The sequence below is a fragment of the Mustela nivalis genome (assembly GCF_964662115.1).
Source record: "Mustela nivalis genome assembly, chromosome: 9".
Taxonomy (NCBI): Eukaryota; Metazoa; Chordata; class Mammalia; order Carnivora; family Mustelidae; genus Mustela; species Mustela nivalis.
Window position 1 is genome coordinate 15,090,250 of NC_139028.1, and position 23,052 is coordinate 15,113,301.

At 38.2% G+C, this 23,052-nt stretch overlaps 1 protein-coding gene across 4 annotated transcripts in view; it reads right to left on the reverse strand.

Moving 5' to 3' along the window:
• Window positions 1–23,052, reverse strand: part of ARHGAP20 (Rho GTPase activating protein 20) — a 136,497-nt gene that overhangs the window by 48,103 nt on the left and 65,342 nt on the right. For all 4 annotated transcript variants that reach the window (XM_082684283.1, XM_082684282.1, XM_082684285.1 and 1 more), the window contains one exon: window positions 2,500–2,664. In XM_082684283.1, the coding sequence (XP_082540409.1) occupies window positions 2,500–2,664 (165 nt within the window). The remainder of the gene's footprint in view (window positions 1–2,499; window positions 2,665–23,052) is intronic.

Below are 23,052 nucleotides of genomic sequence, written 5' to 3' on the forward strand. Positions count from 1 at the left end.
GATCCCAGTGTCTTGGATCAAGACCTGCACTGGGCTTCCTTCTTGGCAGGAAGCCTGCTTCTCTCTCTCCCACTCCCCATGCTTGTGTTCCCTCTCTTGCTGTGTCTCTTTCTGCAAAATGAATAAATAAAATCTTTTAAAAAATTAAGAACAGAAATATTATATAATCCAGAAATCCCACTTCTGGGTATTTATTAAAGAACTGAAATACTAAGGGCACCTGGGTGGCTCAGTGGGCTAAAGCCTCTGCCTTCGGCTCAGGTCATGATCCCAGGGTCCTAGGATCAAGCCCCGCATTGGGCTCTCTGCTCAGCGAGGAGCCTGCTTCCTTCTCTCTCTCTGCCTGCCTCTCTGCCTACTTGTGATCTCTGTCTGTCAAATAAATAAATAAACAAATCTTTAAAAAATTTTAAAAAAGAACTGAAATACTGTTTCTTATTAGTTAAGAACTTCTACTCATCGCACAAGACTATACTGTTATAAAAGAAAACAAATACTTCCTGTGGAGGAATTTTCTGTGAAATCCTTTGGAAAAGGGGTAACAGAGACAGCAGATTTTGAAGTAAGATGAACCCATGTTCAAATGTGGGCTCAACTAATGACTACCTTTGGGATCTTAGTCAAATAATTTAACTTCTCTGAGTATCAATTTCTTCTGTAACAAGAGAAAAATAGTATCTGCCTGATAGAACAGCTATGCAGGTTAGTCTCTAGAAAAATACTTAAAATACAATAAGATCCAAATAACTGTGAGGTCTTTACCATTATTCACCCCAGTCATACTAAATTTATACTGCTTTGCAAAATTAGAATTTAGCTGTGGCCATGTCTTATTTATGGCATGGTATGACTTAGGTGTGTGAGTGAAGATAGCCGAAAAAAGTATTTACTATTCTCTAGTGATTAAAAATCCCTTTGATGGTACTGGATTTATTAAAATACTTTTATCTTCTACTGGGTTTGATAAACCATGAGAGTGGGGGGATGGAACAAGGAGCAACCACCATGTTCTAAGCAGAGAGTTAAATACATAGGCATTTAGTACTGAGAGGAAAGTAAATTCTTTTGGTTACCTCTCAAGTATATTCCAAATATGTGTGTCTCCTTCACTGAACTGCCCCTTCCCCAGATAAAGCCCTCATTGTGTTTCACTGGGACTACTCTACCCTCCTGCCCAGTCTCCTTGTTTCTCTACTCTTGCCTATTCTCTAATCCATTACCTCTCAGAGCAAGAAACAAGATCTTAAAAATATGAACTTCATTACAGTATTCCCCTAATTAAAATCTCTTTGAATAAAATCCCAACTCCTTAACATAGCCTCTGCTGTACTTGGCCTCCAAGACGGCCCCCAGCGATCTCCTGATATTTGCACCCTTGCATAGTTGTCTTCCCTGCTGCACTAAGGCTGGTCCGGGCGGCCAATAGCATATGTCAGAAATGATGGTATGCCGTCTGCAAAATCAGGTTACAAAGGGCTGTGGCTTCTGTCTGGGGTGTTCTCTCGCCTGCCTATGCTCCATCTCACATTCTTGGATCTTCCAGTTTGGAGGAAGCAATCCCATGTTATGAGCAGCCCTGGGAAGACACCCCTGTGGGGAGGAGCCACCAGGTCTGGCCAACAGCCAGGGAGGGACGGAGGCCTGCCAGCGTCCACATGAGGGAGCAGAGAGGTGAATTCGCGAGCGTCAGTCAAGCTGTAAGATGATTACAACCTGGTCAACAGCTTGACTGCAGCCTCACGAGCAGTCAGAACCATGGCAAAGCCACTTCTCAGCATGAGATTCCTCCGTACGGATGCATGTTCCTGTGTATGAGATGTTTGCAGTTATAAACTGTGGTTTTGGGGTAATTTGTTACATGGGAATAGATTACACAGCTGACAAGGTCCTGGTAACCTGAAACTTGTCTATTTCTCCAACCTCAATTCATATTCCTCTCCTGCTCATTATGCTCCAGTTACAGAAGCTTTCCTTTAGCTCCTTCAAAGGACCAAGCTTTCCTACCACCTTTGGGTCTGCTCTTCCCTCTGCCTAGAATGCTCACCCTCCTAATATCTGAATGGCTGGTTGCTTTTCAGTCTTCAATGATTTTTCCTCCTCAACTACGGCTACCTAACATATATCCCATATTTTATTTCACCCTGCCCCCAATTTTCTTCATAGCACTAATCACAATCTGTAATTTCTCCCACATGTTAAAATAAAGAGGCCAAAAAAGCAGGGACAATACCCATCACATCCTGTACTGTATCCCCTATATGTATTCAGAACATGGCCAGAGTGGGACCTAAATGAACACTTATTGAATAAAAAAACAACCGAAACTTTTTTTTTTATTTTTGCAAAAATAAAACAAAACAAAACTATTAAACTTACTTCAGATACTAGTTATGGTAACAGAGGCCAGACATTCTTTACAGTAAGCACTGAGCAGAAGGGTTATCTTTGTTAGTGGGAATGCAATTTTATAACCTGGGAGAGGGTTTACAGTATACTTACTTGATTTTGGCCACAACAAACAGATCATTGAACAGGAAAAGATGCCGCTCCTGCCTCTGCAGGCCTCTTTTGAGTTCTACCCGGCCATCAATTAGCAGAGTCCTACTGGAGCACACAAATGAGGACAGAAATGTACATGTATCCAAACTGGCAGAAGGACTTTCCCTGTAACAGATGAAACACAACAGATTTTTAGTCAAATGATCAAATATAGGATCGAGTTCTATAAAATTATAGCTTCTAGTTGGCCAAGAAATATAAAGCTCTCTGTATCTTTTTTAATGCAATAGCATAGTTTCCTAATTGGTACCTCAGTCTTTCTCTACACTGTGGTCTTTTACATCTCATTATGAAAATTTTCAAATACAGAACCAAGTTGTACGTTTTATAATAAACACATGTATACCCCAACCTGGATTTTACCATTAAAATTTCACTGCACTCACTTTATCATATATGCATCCAACTATCTGTCCTTCTATCTATTCAATAATCCATTCCATTTTTGGCATTTCAGTGTAAACTGTATATAGCAGTTCATTTCACCTTAAATACTTTGCCATGAACATCATTAACTAAAGTTCAATATTTGCTTATAATTTAAAAAAATGAGTGTACAATGAAATGCAGAAATCTTAGGTGTATATTCACTGAGTTTTAACAAATACTTTACCTGCACAGTCTTAAACTTTATCAAACTAGGAACATTATCATCACACCAAAGTATTTCCTCTGGTCCCTTCTCAGTTGTGTATTTTAGCTGAAGATGGCTTCTAAGTATTGGCTCTGGGTTGTTTATTTCGTCATCACTGGCTGAGACCAACAGCTCAAAAGTATATTGGAAGGGGAGATGAACCATGAGAGACTATGGACTCTGAAAAACAACCTGAGGGTTCTGAAGGGGCGGGGGGTGGGAGGTTGGGGGAGCCAGGTGGTGGGTATTATGGAGGGCACGTATTGCATGGAGCACTGGGTGTAGTGCAAAAACAATGAATTCTGTTACGCTGAAAAGAAATTAAAAAAAAAAAGTATATTGGCCCCAAACTCTCCCGATTATTTAAAAAAAATAGCTGAGCAGATTTTTAGCCATTTGTAGCTGGACTGTTTTGCATATGCCCCATAACTATTCCCGATCTAGCCTTGATAAGATAGAGCCTAGTGATGATAAGACTTCTAGTCACTGCTGCCCATCAGAGTTCTCCAACCCAGAGATTCCCCATGGTGCTACTGAACTCTATCCTGTAGACCTATGAGCTCCAGGGATACCCTCTCTAATCCTTCTCACCTCAGGAGTTCCCTTGCCCTCTTCCCCTTCTGGTTGGTGGTCCTTTGACCACAAGCCTCAAGATGGTCTCATGCCATGAGGGAATTCCTTTCTCCTGCAACCCTGCCCAATGATGTCTTTTTCCTTGTTCAATCCCTAAATCCCTCAATATTCCTTACAATAGTCAATCCCCATCCCATCATCCTTAAGGCAACCACTATTCTGACCTTTTTTCCACTGAAGTCTAGTTTTGCCTGTTCTACAATTTCACATAAGTGGAGCTGCCATATGTACTTCTTTGTGGAAGCTATTTTTTAGTCAGTATTTATCAGTAATCCATTTCTTTATGCTGCTGAATAGTATTCCACTACATAAATATATCAAACTTGATATATTTATCAAATGTTTATTCATTCTCCTATTGATGGACCTGGGCTCTTTCTAGTTTTAAGCTATTATGAATAAAACAACTACAAATATTGTACTGGTCTTTTTGTGACCTATGTTTTAACTTATCTTAATTAAGTATCTAAGAATGGAACTGTTGGATCACAGAGTAGGTAGATGTTTAATTTAAAAAAACCCCTGCCAGTTAGTTTTCTAAAGTGGTTGTACCAATTTTTATTCCCAACAATATTGCGGGACAGTGCCAGTTGCTCCATAACCTTGCCAACACTTGGTGTTGTTAGTCTTTTAAATTTTGACCATTCCATGGTTATATGGTAACATCTCATTACGATTTTAATTTATACTTCTCTGATGACTAATGATGTTGAACACTCTTGTCCTCTTTGGTCGTTTGTATAACTTCATTTGTGAATCATCTTAAAATCTTTTGCCTATGTAGAACAATTGGTTATATATCTTTTCACATGTATCTTGCTGAAGTTTGAGAACCACTGCTGTCCAAGACTCTATAACATCTTCTGGTCTAACATTCTAAAAGTCTACAATTCTGTATTCGAAGTGAGCGGAAGTAGCATGTATTTCTACTTCAGGTAAGGTGAACTTCTGAGAGCTGTTCTATCACTTCCTGTAATTTTGGGCTATAGTTACCTCTCCAAGGAAGTGAATTCCATTATGCTCACTAATTACTAATTAAGCACATACTATGCGTAATTTAAAGAGATGTGTAAGTTAGGAACAACGACAGGAAACCGGAGTCCTTGAAAGAAAAGGGAGTTCCTCTGTTTAATACTGCATATTAAAAGTAGGTAGTGAGAGCAATGGCCACGGTTGCCAAACTGTGGAAAGAACCAAGATGCCCTTCAATGGACGAATGGATAAGGAAGATGTGGTCCATACACTATGGAGTGTTATGTCTCCATCAGAAAGGATGAATACCCAACTTTTGTAGCAACATGGACGGGACTGGAAGAGATTATGCTGAGTGAAATAAGTCAAGCAGAGAAAGTCAATTATCATATGGTTTCACTTATTTGTGGAGCATAACAAATAACATGGAGGACATGGGGAGATGGAGAGGAGATGGGAGTTGAGGGAAATTGGAAGGGGAGGAGAACCATGAGAGACTATGGACTCTGAAAAACAACCTGAGGGTTTTGAAGGGGCGGGGGTGGGAGGTTGGGGGAACCAGGTGGTGGGTATTGCGGAGGGCATGTATTGCATGGAGCACTGGGTAAGGTGCAAAAACAATGAATACTGTTACACTGAAAAGAAATAAAAAAAAAAATGTCTAAAAAAAAAGTAGGCAGTGAGAAAAAGCCCATCATAGAGAAAAATCATTTCTATTTCAAATTCTTTGGGGATGGGGAGTGAGAGGAGGCGAAATGGCATCTTCTTTATGTAGTGATTTTCAAATTTATAGAAAAAAAGAAAAATTTCACTTGCAGTTATGAAAATTGATCAAGGACAAGGCTAGCAAGCAATGAGTAGATGAAGGAATGGTTAACATAGATAGCATCTTACACAGCTTTAGTTTCTCCATCTCCAGACAGAAAAGCTTTTGCAAAGAGAAAAGTCATCTTTTGCATTTTAGTTTTAGGTTCATTAAGTAAATGCTTTTTATTATAATTATAAACCATCAGATAGGGGCAGCTGGGTGGCTCAGTCAGTTAAGTGTATGCCTTGAGCTCAGGTCATAATCTCAGGGTCCTGGAATCAAGTCCCGCATTACGTTCCCTGCTCAGCGGGGAGCCTGCTTCTCCCTCTGCCTCTGCCACTCCCTCTGTACTTTTTGTCTCTCTCTCACACATACTCTCTCTCTCTCAAATAAATTTTATTTTAAATAAACCATTAGAAAGCAGTATGGCTTAAAATACGGATCCTCAAACTATTACGCAAATGTTGCAACGCTAAGTAGTTCAGGCTTTGTGGGCCATCTGGTCTCTTCTGTCAACTACTCAGCTCTGTTGCTATGTCTCAAAATCAGCCACAGATCATACCTAAATGAACAGGTGTGGCTGTGAGCCAATCAAACTTTATTTGCAAAAACAGGCTGCTTGTCTGGGTCATAGTTTGATGACCCCTGGTTTAAACAATAGTTCTATATCATTTAAATGCTCATAAATAAAGGCTAATCTGAAACAATTAGGGAATTAGAATTTTTTGTTTGTTTGGGGCTAGTGTAGGCCAAAATTTAATTAAGTTATTGTTTAAAAAATTTTTGCATTTTAAAACAACTCCAAAGGATTTTCATACATAATAACTCATTTTCTACCTCATAATAATATTTTCAAATAAGATTTGAGGGTGGTGTGGGGGAGAATCCACAACGAAGTTAAAATATTTCTTTTTCAGGGGCACCTGGGTGGCTCAGTGGGTTAAGCCTCTGCCTTGGGCTTAGGTCATGATCCCAGGGTTCTGGGATGGAGCCCCACCTCAGGCTTTCTGCTCAGCAGGGAGCCTGCTTCCCCCCATCTCTCTGCCTACTTGTGACCTCTGTCAAATAAATAAAAAAAATTAAAAAAAAATTTCTTTTTCAGTGTGGATTTATCAATGTACAAGTCTGCAGTTTGTCATTTTGAAGATCCACATGTAAGTATGGCAAGAGATACCTCACGACTTTAGCAAGCTAAGCATTGGTTAAAGAAAAAAAATATAACCAATATTTATGCAGTAGTCTGGAGTAAAGATAAACATCTCAGGACTCACATAATTTAAAATGAAAAAAATCTTTCCTAGAAGGAAACAAAAGTACAAATAACCTTTGTGTTTTTAAAACTACAATCTTAATCAGTGTTTCCTACTTAAAAATGTATTTCTCAATTATGTGACTCTGAAGTGTTTATTTTTATTCTGAGTGTAATGTAGATGTGTTTATTTTAGTCTTTTAGAGTATGGAAATGTGGAGAAGGGCAAGATTGTAACCTTCTATTTAGCCTCTTAATATAGCCTGATTAGCATTTACAAGTTATAATTAACAGAGCTCTAAAACGATCTAACAAATACAAGCTGAGTCTAAGTATTAACCTGCTGCCAGCTTCTTATATATTAACATTCCATTTTCAAATAGGTTTGTGAAGCCATTTCTAAAAGGCAAAAAGGAATTTTAGAAACTTAGTAATTTTTTACTAAAATTAGACAATAGCTTTCATGAAACTTGGCCACAGTAATACCTCTTAATATTTATTACTAAGTCTCACTTAGTAACTGACACAGACACTGTAAAAGTGAGTTTACTTTTAAGTACAGTTTTAGAGGTGGTGTTCCTTCATCTAAAATCACAGAAAAAAAGAAACTAAAATTCAGAATACATTTTGAAAACTTCTCTGTTTATAAGTGATAATTAATTACTAATTATGATAAGAAGTACTAGGTAGGATTTTGATAACCTCAAAGTCTAGCACATGGTCACCACTCATCCCAAATATCATCTCTTCCATAAAATTTTTCTTTCAATTGAACTCTGATTGGTATCTCTTATCTGATATCTAGCACTTAGATCCTGCCTGGTACCTCTGAAATATTCTAATTAAACATGTATTGAGTCTATAATAATAAATTAATTCTTTGCTATAGTGATAAGGGTTGCCTTTGATGTGTGCCTGCCATGTACCAGGTGCTGGAGACAGTCGTGGTCCTTAGTGTCAAGAAGTTAGTGTGACAGGTGTATCAGACAAGTGAGTTAAGTGCAGTAGGATAACTTCAGAGGACTGGGGGCACAGAGAGGGGCAACAGTAGGAGCCCGTATCTGTGACTGGGTTGGGTAGAATAGCTTCTTGGAGGAATCAGAGTCTTAAAGGTTGGGCTGACCACTGAAGACTGAGGGCAGTCTGAGTAGGAAGAAGAGTACAGCAAACATGCCTGGTGTGCTGCAGCAACTGTGGGGGGTTCATAAAGACTGGAGGGACAAAGGCCTGAGCAGGGGAGCAGCACGTGAGGAAGGGGCCGTATTATGGCTGTTTTTCCCATCACATTCAGACTTTATGTGAAAGTACTACCAGATTTTAAGCAAGACAGGGTGTTTTGTAATTTGGAGAAGAAAATAGATGAGGGCAAGCTTAGAGGAAAAGAGACCTTTAGGAATTTACTGTAATAATCTTAGGCAAGAAAGGTCACGAACCTGAGCTGGCAGTGAGAAAGGGACACAAGATACAGAGGAAAAAAACTATCAGAGAGTTAGCAAAAATACAAACTATGAAAATCTGCAAACTGATTAGTTATGGGTTGAGATAAGAGATAGAACTAAGAAAAAGGATATAAACTCAGGGTCCAACCTTTATTTATTTACTTTTACGTTTCATCCAACACATATCTGCTAAACAGATATGGCGTAAGCAACTTAGATTTATCCTCTACTCTTGTAAAACTGAGTCTAGCTCTACTGTCAGCTATGGTTCTTGACATCACCCACCGTTTTTGCTCCATTTGTAGCAGAGGTTGAAAACCACAGGCCACAATCATTTTATTTAGCCCACCCAGAGGTTTCAAAAACATTTGGTTTTAAACATCCGATTCACTACATTTCCCCTCTTACCATTTTTTTTTTTTCTGTTTACTGCACCTCCCAGGGGCCTGAAAGAATTTAAGTCTGTGATTCAAGCCTTAGTGTTACTGTCTTTTAATTTTTTTTAGTATCATTATAAAATATACATAAAATAAAATTTGCCACTTGAATAATTATAAAAGTGTAATTCAGTGGTATTTAGTATATTAACAGTGTTGTGCAACCATCACCACTGTCTAGTACCCAATAGTCTCACCATCCCTAAGGGAATACCTGTACCTGTTAAGTAGGTACTACCTGTTGCCCACTCTCCCCAGTCCCTGGCAGTGACAAACTTCTTCCTGTCTCTATGGATTTGTCTATTCCAGATATTTCAGATCCCATCATATGTGGCCTTTTGTGTCTGGTTCCTTCACTTGGCATGTTTTTGAGGTTCATCCATATTGTAGAATCTATCAGAAATTCATTCCTTTTCATTGCTGAATAATATTCCATAGTTTGGATGGACCACATTTGTTGATCCATTCATTAGTTGATGGTCATTTGGGCTTTTCTACCTTATGATTCTTGTGAATGGTGATGCTTTAAAAATTCATGTACATATTTTATTTGAACATTTTTTTTTAAGTATATACTCAGGAATGGAATATCTGGATCATACAGTAATTCTATGTTTAAGTTAATAAGAAACTGCCAAACTCTTTTCCACAGTGGCTATATGATTACACATTCCCATCAGCAATGTATGAGGGCCCATACTTTGACCCTTCTCTCTTTGGTCTCCACATATAATCACATTTTATCTTTTAAGGATATTCAAAATTAAAAATAAAATCTCCTTGAGTCTAGACACTCTCAACCTCTCCTATGGTTTGTAAAATTCCTGACTGGACTCTACTTCCTTGCTCTCCCTTCTTCAATCTGTACTACTCATTTCTTCCTTCTATTTCATCAATCTCCCTTATGCACATTGTCAGTGATTGGGGCATGTGCACTGTTTGAAGAGTCAGCCCAACATATTAACCTAGTTTTCAAGTTCTAACACCTGTTTTAACCTAACTGGTTGATGAAATCTCAGATTGGACCTCTCCATACTACCTGTGTAGAGGTAAAACTTGTGAGTCTTTTTTTTTTTTTTTAAGATTTTATTTATTTATTTGAGAGAGAGACAGTGAGAGAGAGCATGAGCGAGGAGAAGGTCAGAGGGAGAAGCAGACTCCCCATGAAGCTGGGAGCCCGATGCGGGACTCGATCCCGGGACTCCGGGATCATGACCTGAGCCGAAGGCAGTCGTCCAACCAACTGAGCCACCCAGGCGTCCCAAAACTTGTGAGTCTTAAGAGAATTAGTTCAGGAGTAATTTAGAACAAAAAGAGAGAACTACTGAAATGAAGCCCCAAACCCACTAATAACATCAAAATTTTATCTTATTCAGCAATAAAAATTTGTCAATTAGATATTCATCTCAAACAGTCAACACTAAAAACACATTTTCAGAAAATCTAGTCTAAAGCAATTATCTGTCTTATTGACAGAATAAAATATGGAAAGCCTGTTACTATATTTCAACAGTTTTTATTCAGAAAAAAATCACATTCAAATTACTGAAGAAAATTTGAATTTTCTTCATACATCACATTATCACGTGATGTGGCTGTACGCAATTTGTGCTACCGTGTCCACCCAAATTCACATCCGTGCTGCACCCTGTAGCTCTTATTACACAGTCTGAACCCTGACTTTGTTGTAGAAGAGAGCCTAGTGATGATGTGGATAATCAAGATCAAAGTGAACAAAGTTAGGATAAGGGTTTGTAGAGTACACAGAAAAATGGTTGGATAAACAGTGTGAGCAAAGCCTTAAAGCAAGAAATACAAAAAGGAGAACTTTTAAATTATCAAAATTCTGATCAGAACAGGCAGCATAAGTGATATAATGAGACCAACAATCTTACGTCAACAATGCTAATGTTTAAAGAACCAGGAAAACATAAACATTACAAAAGCAAAGACATAACAGCAATACGGAAGAAGGGAGTGGAGGACGTGGAAGGGCACTGATAAACACTTATACTAACAACACACAATCATACACAAAGAGATATTACTTCCAAAAAAGGGACCAAACTACATAACTTCTTTTTTTTTTTTTTTTTAACTTTTTATTTTTTATAAACATATATTTTTATCCCCAGGGGTACAGGTCTGTGAATCACCAGGAGCTTTTGATCTTGAGGAAGTCCCAAAAGTTCATCTTCACTTTTGTTTGCTTTGCCTTTGGAGACATATCTTGAAAGAAATTGCTGTGGCTGATATGGAAGAGGTTATTGCCTATGTTCTCCTCTAGGATTCTGATGGATTCCTATCTCATGTTGAGGTCTTTTATCCCTTTTGAGTTTATCTTTGTGTATGGTGTAAGAGAATGGTCGAGTTTCATTCTTCTACATATAGCTGTCCAGTTTCCCCATCACCATTTATTGAAGAGACTGTCTTTTTTCCACTGTATATTTTTTCCTGTTTTGTCGAAGATTATTTGCCTATAGAGATGGGGGTCCGTATCTGTGTTCCACTAGTCTATGTGTCTGTTTTTATGCCAGTACCATGCTGTCTTGGTGATCACAGCTTTATAGTAAATCTTGAAATCAGGTAACATGATGCCCCCAATTTTATTTTTGTTTTTCAACATTTCCTTAGAAATTCAGGGTCTCTTCTGATTCCATACAAATTTTAGGATTATTTGCTCCAGCTCTTTGAAAAATACCGGTGGAATTTTGATCAGAATGGCATTAAAAGTATAGATTGCTCTAGGTAGTATAGACATTTTAACAATGTTTATTCTTCTGATCCAAGAGCATAGAATGGTCTTCCATCTTTTTGTGTCTTCTTCAATTTCTTTCATGAGTGTTCTATAGTTCCTCGAGTACAGATCCTTTACCTCTTTGGTTAGGTTTATTTAATGTATCTTATGGTTCTTGGTGCTATAGTAATATAATTTCCCTTTCTGTATTTTCATTGTTAGTGTATAAGAAAGCCATTGATTTCTGTACATTGACTTTGCATCCTGCCACATTACTGAATTGCTGTATGAGTTCTAGTAGTTTGAGGGTGGAGTCTTTTGGGTTTTCCATATAAAGAATCATGTCATCTGTGAAGAGAGAGAGTTTGACTTCTTCATTGCCAATTTGGATAACTTTTTTTTCTCTTTGCTGTCTGATTGCTGTTGCTAGGACTTCTAATACTATGTTGAACAAGAGTGATGAGAGTAGGCATCCTTGTCATGTTCCTGATCTCAACGGGAAGGCTGCAAACTTTTTCCCATTGAGGATGATATTTGCTCTGGGTCTTTCATAGATAGATTTTTGAAGTTCAGGAATGTTCCCTATACTTTGAAGTGTTTTAATCAGGAACAGATGCTGGATTTTGTCAAATGCTTTTTCTGCATCAATTGAGAGGACCATGTCTCCAAAGGCAAAGGAAACAAAAGCGAAGATGAACTTTTGGGACTTCATCAAGATCAAAAGCTTCTGCACAGCAAAGGAAACAGTCAACAAAACAAAGAGGCAACCCAATGAATGGGAGAAGATATTTGCAAATGACAGTACAGACAAAAGGTTGATACCCAGGATCTATAAAGAACTCCTCAAACTCAACACACACAAAACAAATAATCATATCAAAAAATGGGCAGAAGATATGAACAGACACTTCTCCAATGAAGGCATACAAATGGTTATCAGACACATGAAAAAATGTTCATCACCACTAGCCATCAGGGAGATTCAAATTAAAACCACATTGAGATACCACCTTACACCAGTTAGAATGGCCAAAATTAGCAAGACAGGAAACAACATGTGTTGGAGAGGATGTGGAGAAAGGGGAACCCTCTTACGCTGTTAGTGAGAATGCAAGTTGGTGCAGCCACTTTGGAAAACAGTGTGGAGATTCCTCAGGAAATTAAAAATAGAGCTTCCCTATGACCCTCAATTGCACTACTGGGTATTTACCCCAAAGATGCAGATGTAGTGAAAAAAAGGGCCATCTGTACCCCAATGTTTATAGCAGCAATGGCCACGTTCGCCAAACTGTGGAAGGAACCAAGATGCTCTTCAATGGACGAATGGATAAGGAAGATGTGGTCCATATACAATATGGAGTATTATGCCTCCATCAGAAGGGATGAATACCCAACTTTTGTAGCAACATGGACAGGACTGGAACAGATTATGCTGAGTGAAGTAAGTCAAGCAGAGAAAGTCAATTATCATATGGTTTCACTTATCTGTGGAGCATAACAAATAGCATGGAGGACAAGGGGAGATGGAGAGGAGAAGGAAGTTGAGGGAAATTGGAAGGGGAGGTGAACCATGAGAGACTACAGACTCTGAAGAACAATCTGAGAGTTTTGAAGAGGCGGGGGAACCAGGTAGTGGGTATTGGAGAGGGCATGGATTGCATGGAGCACTGGGTGTGGTGCAAAAATAATGAATACTGTTACATTGAAAAAAAAAAAAAAAAGGAATTCACTTTGTACAAAGCACTTGAGAAGACATTACAAGAAGAAAGGGGAGAACGAGATGACAGGAGCTTTGTCTCTGAGAGCTTAAAACAACACCAACAAAACAACCCAGTTGTGTATCATACAAATGATACACAATGATGTAAACCAAGTAGACAATAACCTGAGCTTTAGAACACTGAATGCTCCAGTGAAAATAGCAACTCTGTGAAAACAATCTTATTTGATTATGAAATAATCAGCAGGAACAGAGAGATTCCAACTAAGGACTGGAGACTTGAAAGCAATTTAGTCATTTATATGGCCTGATGACTAAAAATACTGTGTATCTTAATTATCAACTAAAATGAGTTTGGGTCATCTTCTTGAATCAGATGAGAATGCTAACCATATTTAAGCTACTCAAGGAAATTTAAATTTCTATGTGTAGTGATTATAATGTGATATGGTTCTATGTTAGCTTGTTTAATTATTCAACAATGAATCAAACACCAATATGCTGGTTGGGCACTCCAGTACTTTGACTGATTTGGTTCAGTTAATAATAATGGTACACTGAAAGGAACAAAAGAATCACACTTGATTAAAGGTAGCTCTAACTACAGTTTCTGGATCTGCTAAAGCTAGAAAATATCACTAGATAATTTTTAGTTAGAAAATTAAGAGGGGCACCTAGGTGGCTCAGTTGTTAAGCATCTGCCTTCAGCTCAGGTCATGATCCCAGGGTCCTGGGATTGAGCCCACACCAGGTTCCCTCTTTCCCACATCCCCTGCTTGTGTTTCCTCTCTCTCTCTCACAAATAAATAAAATCTTAAAAAAAAAAGAAAATTAAGAAATATATTATATACCTGTGAACTAGAAAGTCATCAAGGCAGTACACTAAAGGCAAGGATTTAAGTTATTTGCTACTTCCAGCTCACTTCGGCCAAAATGTTAATATTCATGTTGATGCATAAGTGAGGTGAATCAATTAGTTAGTTTGTAATAGAGAAGAGTTGCCTTTGAAAGGAAACTTTAACTACAATTTTATCAAAATACCTACGTAATGTTTTTCAGAGTAAGAAAAAACCACACAATAGATACTTACTTTAAGCCTTTTTTTTTTTTTTTTAAGAAAATCACAGCAGTGAGTTGAAGTCTCTTAAAGAAAAAATTGAGAGGCTTTGAAATAAATTTTTGAGCACCTTCTTGGTCTTGATAAGTTTATTTCAAATTAAGTCAATTTGGGAAATAAAAAATAATTCTTTTAGTGAATGCTAGATAGAAAGTTCAATATTAAAGGAATATTTTAATCCAATGTATTTTCATCCAATTTTAATCCAAGGAATATTTTAATCTATATTGAGATAATTAAGCTATTTGATGAAGTTTAACCTTTATTTTTTAAATCCCAAATCATATTTCATGTTTACAAATAATTCATTTAGTCACATATTTATGACTGCCTACCATGAATTAAGCACCATTCAAGACACTAAGGATATAAGTTAGTGCAGCTGCCAGAGGCCATGAAGGTATTCCCTTTATTCTGAGTGAGACAGGAAGAGGGGATGGTTTGAACAGAGAAGTGGCAGGACCTATATGGTGAACAGAATGGAGGAAGACAAAAGTGGAAGCATGTATTTACATCAGGAAAATGTAAAAGAATTAGTAGTTATAGTTGGCTAAAGTTCCTTAAGTAAAAACTCAGAGGCTTTCTGAAAAGTAGTAACTTAGAAATCATGGTGGTTGGTAGTTATGGAAGTGGTTGGATATATTTCAAAGGTAGACCTTAATAGGATTAGATGATAGGCTGGTTTCTGGTGTAAAGAACCAGAGGAGGTGTGGGGATAAGGAATTTGGTTTTGGATTTGTTAAGTTTGAAACACCTATTAGATGTCAAAGTGGAGATTGTAAAGCTATGAAAGAGATCAAACCATCTAAGGAGTTAGTATAGACAACTGGCTCAGTTACTGAACCCTGAGGACAGCTAACATTTAGAAGTTTGCAAAGGAGAACTAGCAAAGCAGAATGAGCTGGCTGTCAGTAAACAGAACCAAGAAGCCTGGGGAAGGAAGAAGGGAGAGACTGGAGTGTCCAAGGCCAATGTCAAGGAAGATGATTTAACATTGGACCTAGCATTATGGCATTCACCAGTGACCCAGTCAAGAACAATTCTGGTAGGCACTCATCAGGAAAGGATTCCAATCAGGTTAACAGCAAATTTTGGTAATTGATGATTCTGCAGAGTCACTCTCTAACTTGTTCAAAAGAACATTCAAGTTTTGGAAGTAAAATTTTTTAAAAAGATACCAAACAAAGTTGGAAGCTCACAATAGTAGTATCTATACCCACAGAAGTGCTAATAAAATGGCTTTGGTCATTAGTTGGGAGGGCTATTACAAAGCTCCAACAGTGTTCTCTCATTATAAGCAAAAAAGCAACTAAGTTGAATAGAACATAAAAGCTATCTCTTAATTACATATGTTCTAGAAATTTCTCCCTCACAGTGCTAAGAAGTACTTTCCCTCAGAGAACGCAAAACATACTTTCTTATGCTTTGCAGCAGTAATTTCTGTCAAACACTAGCAGTTTTTCATAAAATCGGTGTTTAAGTCAAGAATTATTTAATATGTTATAAAAAGATGTCAGAACTTTCTTTGACAGACACTTAAGTTTTCAAGAAGAATATCATTTAAAACTACTTTTCATGTAAATGTACTTGAGTACCAAAAAGCCTAGATGCTGTCTCATTCAACCTTTGGGACTGAACAACTTTTCTGCCTACCAAACTCAGTCATATAGGTGACTGAGTCCTTGAAAACTGGATTTAGAAATTGTTAAGGACACCAGTAATTATAATTCCAGAAAAAGAAATGGTCTTATAAGTTCCATGCCATGAGACAAAATGCTTCTTATTTTTAAATTTTTTTTAATTACATTTATTTATTTTCAGCATAACAGTATTCATTATTTTTGCACCACACCCAGTGCTCCATGCAATCTGTGCCCTCTATAATACCCACCACCTGGTACCCCAACCTCCCACCCCCCCACCACTTCATTCCCCTCGGATTGTTTTTCAGAGTCCATAGTCTCTCATGGTTCACCTCCCCTTCCAATTTCCCCCAACTCCCTTCTCCTCTCCAACTCCCCATGTCCTCCATATTTGTTATGCTCCACAAGTAAGTGAAACCATATGATAATTGACTCTCTCTGCTTGACTTATTTCACTCAGCATAATCTTTTCCAGTCCCATCCATGTTGCTACAAAAGTTGGATATTCATCCTTTCTGATGGAGGCATACTACTCCATAGTGTATATGGTTATTTTTAAAATTTTGATTTATTTTTGAAAGAGAGGGTGCATGGTGGTGAGGAGGGGCAGAGAGAGAGAGGGAAAGAGAGAATCTTCAGCAGGCATGCTCAGCATGGAGCCTGATGTGGGGGCTCAATCCCATAACCCTGAGATCATGACCTAGGCCAAAATTAAGAGTCAGATGCTTAATTGACTGAGCCACCCAGGCACCCCCAAATGTTTTTAAATAAATAAATCTCTGGTGTGGCTTGCAACAAAATATTCTCATTTGTCTCATTTTTTTTTTTAAGATTTTATTTATTTAACAGACAGAGATCACAAGTAGGCAGAGAAGCAGGCAGAGAAAGAGGGAGGAGGAAGTAGGCTCCCCGCTGAGCAGAGAGCCTGATGCGGGGCTCAATCCCAGGACCCTGGGATCATGACCTGAGCCGAAGGCAGTGGCTTTAACCCACTGAGCCACCCAGGCTCCCCCTCATTTGTCTCCTTTTGATAAAAGTACTCAAAGTTTAAGTAACTGAGCTTTCCAGATAACCTGGTTGTTTATTTTACTGTATCAAATTCACTTATTATAGAATAAAAGCAGTAATATATTAAAAAGATATGTTATAATTTGTTTGAGTTAGGGCTGACTTATTATATCTCAAATGTTTCATGCAAGCCTATGTTGGGAAATCTAATGTTGACATTAGATTTTTAAAGCATTCAAATTCCAACACACCTTCCAATTTCAAACAAAAATAAACCCACGCCATAAAATAAAAGTTTTGTGTAGAACACATACAATACCTACTGTCAACAAACGTGGTAACATTTTTCAACAGTAAAAAACAAAAACTAGAACAAAAACAAAAACAACCCAAGTTTTATATTTACTACTGCATAAGAAACTATTTACCAGTTACTAATCCTTTTCACCTGGGACTGTCACCATTGGTGCAAGTATCTGCATGAAATTACGATGTAACGTAGCACTTGAAAAGTCTGGTATTTTAAATAACTTCTTTTATCTAGTACAATTTTAACATCTATTACCACAAGAAATGAAACACAAAAAATCCTCTAAATTGACAGGCATGTGTTGATTGGCATCTAGATGTGTTGAAAACAGTGTATGTAGATATAAAAAAGATATACGGTCACAGAAAAGAGATGGAGCCCCAAACTGAGGGAGTTTAGGTGTCAGAAAGTGTCCTTCAAGACGACGAGGTAGTGAAGTGAGAAGAGAGCGATGGGCCAGAAGGAAGATGAGAGATCAGAAAAAGTTTCTCAGAGGAGTCAGCATTTGACTTGAGTCCTTTGGAGAATTATGTTTTGGACAATCGAGAACAACCTCAGCACAAAAAGATCAGGTGGTTTGCTAAAGGTCACAAAACTGCTCACTGCACAGTCAAGTCTGCAACAATGGCTTCTCAATGCCCAAAGCAAGTAGGCTTTGGATTCGGCATTACATTTGTGACAGAAGCAGCAGTTTGGGCAGTACTCTTCATACAGTTTTTCTCATAATAAATGACTTCTATTTTTCTATTTTTCTGGCTAAACTAGGTCACAATTAAAAAGATATTAGCAAATATTTAGCAAAAGGACATGGAGAACAGGAAGAATGTCACTTTATGTTTAAATAACTTACAGAATATTTCTTCTTTTCATACACAGAAACCGTATGAAATCTTTTTCTAAAAATGTCAGTATCCTGGTATATCAGCAGTATTTGACTCATGAGAGGTATTATAACTATTTGCTGACAGAATGTACTACAGATGTGCTACGTGGCACTTGATTACACATCACTTTTTATGTCTTCTACTGATGTTGTGTCTGTACACCATGTTTCCCAGGGAGAACTTCACACTGTACATCGATGTGGGATCCATGTTTTATTTCTAATCCTGCGTCTAGAACTGTGATGAGTACAGAGGCCTCACATGTTTGCAGAATAAACTGCTATAACAGAACCTTAGTTTTTTCTCCACCCACAAAAAAAGTCAAGGGGAGAAATCCCTCAATTTATCCGGATCATTCAGAGACAAAAACCAAATCCCAAAGCCACTTTGTGATGGTACTAATACTTTCTAGCTGAAGTAGGGCAGGGATGGCTTCGGACTGATGATTACCACTGTTCTAACAGCCAGGGGAGCAGTGTTTGGAGAAAAGAACGAACTCCCTTCAGGGGAGGAAGACATATTTGATTATTTGCTCCTGTTCTCTACCTTACTTTATGGTTGTAGTTGCACCTTGACATCTATGCCACTCTATTTCTGGAATCCTTTTCCATCACTGCTCCTAAATAAAAATAAAAGAGGAGGGAAGAAGAATGCCAGAAAGATGAATATTTGACTTCACACAATTTAGTTCATAGTGGCAGGGCTTTTTTCAAGCGATCAAAGCATTCCAAAAAGTGGGAAAAAGCTAAAAGCTATTAGAAATAACCTAAGCCAACTGTCTCTCTTGCCCAAGCTAACAGACCCTAACTGAAACTCACCCTCTCAAAGATCTGGGCTGTGTGCACGTGTACAAAAGCATGTACTGGGATGCCCAGCATGGTTTTGAAATTCTAACCCCTGACGCAAGGGCAAATCTTTCAATTTTGCTCCTTACAAAATACAAAGTTTGGCATATACTCAACAAATGTTTGCTGAACTGAAACCCAAACTAAAGAAACACAAGAAACATTAATGTACTCTCCAAACAGATCCCAGCCATGGGGAACCACCTTATTAAAATCATATTTAAAAATCCTTTCATCATTCCCCCCCAAATTTTTTCCCTCATGTTCAAGTTATCAAGAGTGTAATTACAATGATCATAAATTAATGCTAAGTAACAAATGTTTAGTTTCTTTTCTCCTCTAAGTCTTGAAAAATGTTATTAATGAATGGGATACTTACCAATAACTGCTGGTGCATGTTAACATGTGAAACCCACATATTTAAAGCTAGACAAAATAAAAATTGACAGCTCAACTAAAACTAAAACACATTTTAAGTCATTTTTCACATAGCTAAAATGACATCATTGCCTTAACAAAGCAAAAAGCACGCATTGCATCTGTGTTGGTAGAGCTGAGCAAATACACATGTGGCCTGATTTATTTCCAGACTGTGAAAATTTTAATGTACTGCTTTGAGGTGCTTTCTCTGACCATTCGGCACCAGTGCTTAAAGCAATATGCCCTGTCATAGAGGCCTTGCTGGGAGGAGAGATTAGTGATAAAGTGCTCTACTGTTTCTATCATTTCCAATAAAATTACATTGGAAATAAACTCCAGAGATTTCTGAATCTGGGTTTGGAGAAGATTTGAGAATAAATCTTTAATCAGAACATGACCAAATTCCAATGGAAGTGTCATTCTCCTGATTCTTCAGAAAAAGCCTCTCCACTGACCTCAACTCTGGATAGCTACATGAAGTGTTAGGATTCCACAAAATCAGAGCCAAATTTGCTACATTTGAGCTACCTAAACTCTATTCTCCTTTTTATAATCAGGAAGCTAAGTAGATTTGACATTTGGAGAGAGAAGAAAACAAAAGGGTGGTGATGGTAGTGGGGGAAGGGAGGGGACAAGACATCTCTTCTAGAACCAGACCTTAATGTGTCCCAAATATCCAAAACAAAATCAGGGTCCCTGCCTTCCTTGAGGACAAGGGTTTCTGTCTGTCTTGCTCACTGCTGTGTTACTAGCAGTGCCTGGCTACAGGAAATACTCAATAAAATACCTGCTAAATGAATTATGATAAATTCTTATCTTATTATGACTATTACAGTCATGAGTCTTTTTTGAAGGTGGCAGGTCCTGTCAGGGTTAGTGACATGGGAAGAGGCAGGTCTCCGAAGTGGGTAAGGGTGATCAGATGTCTTCTCACTCTTTCTTTGATCTGGTGCTTTATAAAAGAGCACCTTGGGATTGGCACTGAGATGACCCAAAAGAAAGGGAGGAAAGAACAAGTCCTAATTTACAAATGATATTTCTGATGGTATGTTACTGTCTTTATTTCCTGTAGGGCCCAGCATTTCCCTAAGTATCTTCCCTGGGATGTTAATATCAATCCAGCTCAGAGAAGACTGCCCTGACTATCCTCCCTAGTCACTCCCTCTCTAGCTGTCCCATTTTATCATCTCATACTAGGTAATCCTCCTTTTATTATTTATTTTGAAAATATATTTCATATAATGTATAATACATAAATATTATATATTATATATTTTATATATATTTATTTTTAAGAAGATTTTATTTATCAGAGAGCAAGAGAGAGAGACAGAGAGAGAGAAGGAGTACATGAGTGGTAGGAGTAGCAGAGGGAGAGAGAGAGGAGCAGGCTCCCCACTGAGCAGGGAGCCTGATGCAGGGCTCAATCCCAGGACCCCGGGATCATGACCTAAGCCGAAGGCAGATGCTTAGCCGGCTGAGTCACCCAGGAGCCCCTATTATTTATTTAAGTAACCCTTACACTCAACATGGGGCTTGAACCCACGACCCTGAGATCAAAACTCACTTGCTCTACTGACTGAGCCAGCCAGGTGGCCCCCAGGTAATACTTTCTTTTTTCTTTCTTTCTTTCTTTTTTTTTTTTTTTTAAGATTTTATTTATATATTTGACAGGCAGAGATCACAAGTAGGCAGAGAGGCAGGCAAAGAGAGAGGAGGAAGCAGGCTCCCCGCTGAGCAGGGAGCCCGATGTGGGGCTTGATCCCATGACCCTGGGATCATGACCTGAGCCGAAGGCAGTGGCTTTAACCCACTGAGCCACCCAGGTGCCCCAGGTACTACTTTCTAATACTCTCATTTGTTGGTGTGTTTTGCTATCCATGTCCCCCACTAGAATGTAAACTCCATGAAAGCCGGGACCTTACAGCTATCTACCCAAATGTCTAGAAAAGAGTCTGATATATAGAAGTCATTTAAATATTTGTGGAATAAATTAACAGTTGCTAGGCAATGTTCTGAGTGATGAGACCCACAAAATGCCTGTACTGTTTATGTTTCATGATGACATAATATATATCATGAGGAAAAAGAAACCTGAGGGGAAAACCAGATTGAAGGGGCTTCTTTACTTCCCTATTTTACAAAGCTTTTACTATGCTATAAACACAGTGAAAACTGATGAAAAACCTTTCTTCCCCACAACTGAACATCTGACAGCAGTAATGTTTCTCATTTACACGGACACACTGAGGAATGCAGTCTCATGTCTTACTTAGGTAATCCCAGTTAGTCTCCCTTGTCTGTGAGGCTGGCACTAAGGGAAAATCACTGTATTTACACTGGGCCAGAGTCTTAAATTCACAGTGTAGTGATATCAGTGATACCTGGAGAGAGCTCCTCCATGGTGTTCCGGAGACAAGGGATAAGACTGAGTTGAGAGCTGTGGCCTTTCCTCCCTGCCTGAATACAGTGCAGGATGATCTGGGTTTTATTTATTCAGTTTGAGAGTTTCTGAGCACCTTCATTAATTTAGTAAAATTCTTGACCATAATCTTCAAATATTTTTTGTCTCATTTTTCTCTCTCTTCTTCTTGGACCGAATTACATGTATGTTAGACCACACACAGTTCCTGGATGCTTCATCGTTTTCTCTGTTGTATTTTACTTTGGAAAATTCCTATTAATTGATCTTTATGTTTACTGATTCTTTCCTTAGCTGTGTCATGTCTGCACATAAACCTATTGAAAAAATTCTTCATCTTTGATACCATGTTTATCTCCAAGATTTCCATTTGACTCTTTTTTAGTTTTCATCTCTCTGCTAAAATATCCCAACAGTTCATGAATGCAGTTCATCTTTTCCACTAAATCCTTTACACATTAAAAAAAAAAAAGTGATCTCTAAATTGGAGCTTGAATTCACAGCCCCAAGGTCAACAGTCCCATGCTCCACCAACTGAGCCACCCAGGTGCTACTAGATCCTTTATGTATTAATCACAGTTGTTTAAATGTTTCTGCCTGAAAGTTCCAACATATAGTTCATTTCAGTCTGGTTGACTGCTTTACCTTTTTTTTTTGGTTTGTTTTGTTTGTTTTTGATGTTTAAAAATAACATTTTAAAAAAGTTTTTATTTTTTGGGGCACCTGGGTGGCTCAGTGGTTTGGGCTGCTGCCTTCGGCTCGGGTCATGATCTCAGGGTCCTGGGATCGAACCCCGCATCGGGCTCCCTGCTCCGCAGGAAGCCTGCTTCCCTCTCTCTCTCTCTCTCTCTCTCTCTCTCTGCCTGCCTCTCTGCCTACTTGTGATCTCTGTCTTTCAAATAAATAAATAAAATCTTAAAAAAAAAGTTTTTATTTTTAGTTAACATACAAGTTTATATTCATTTCAGGTGTATAATATAGTGATTTAACAATTACATTCATCACCCAGTGCCCACCACAAGTGCACTACTAAATCCCCATGACCTATTTAACCCATCCCCCTGCCCACTCCCCTCTCGTAACCATTAGGTTTGTTCTCCATAGTTATGAGTCTGTTTCTCAATTTCTCTCTCTCTTTTTTTCCCTCCCCTTGCTCATTTGTTTTGTTTCTTAAATTCCACATAAGTAAAATCAAATGGTATTCCACAAATAGTA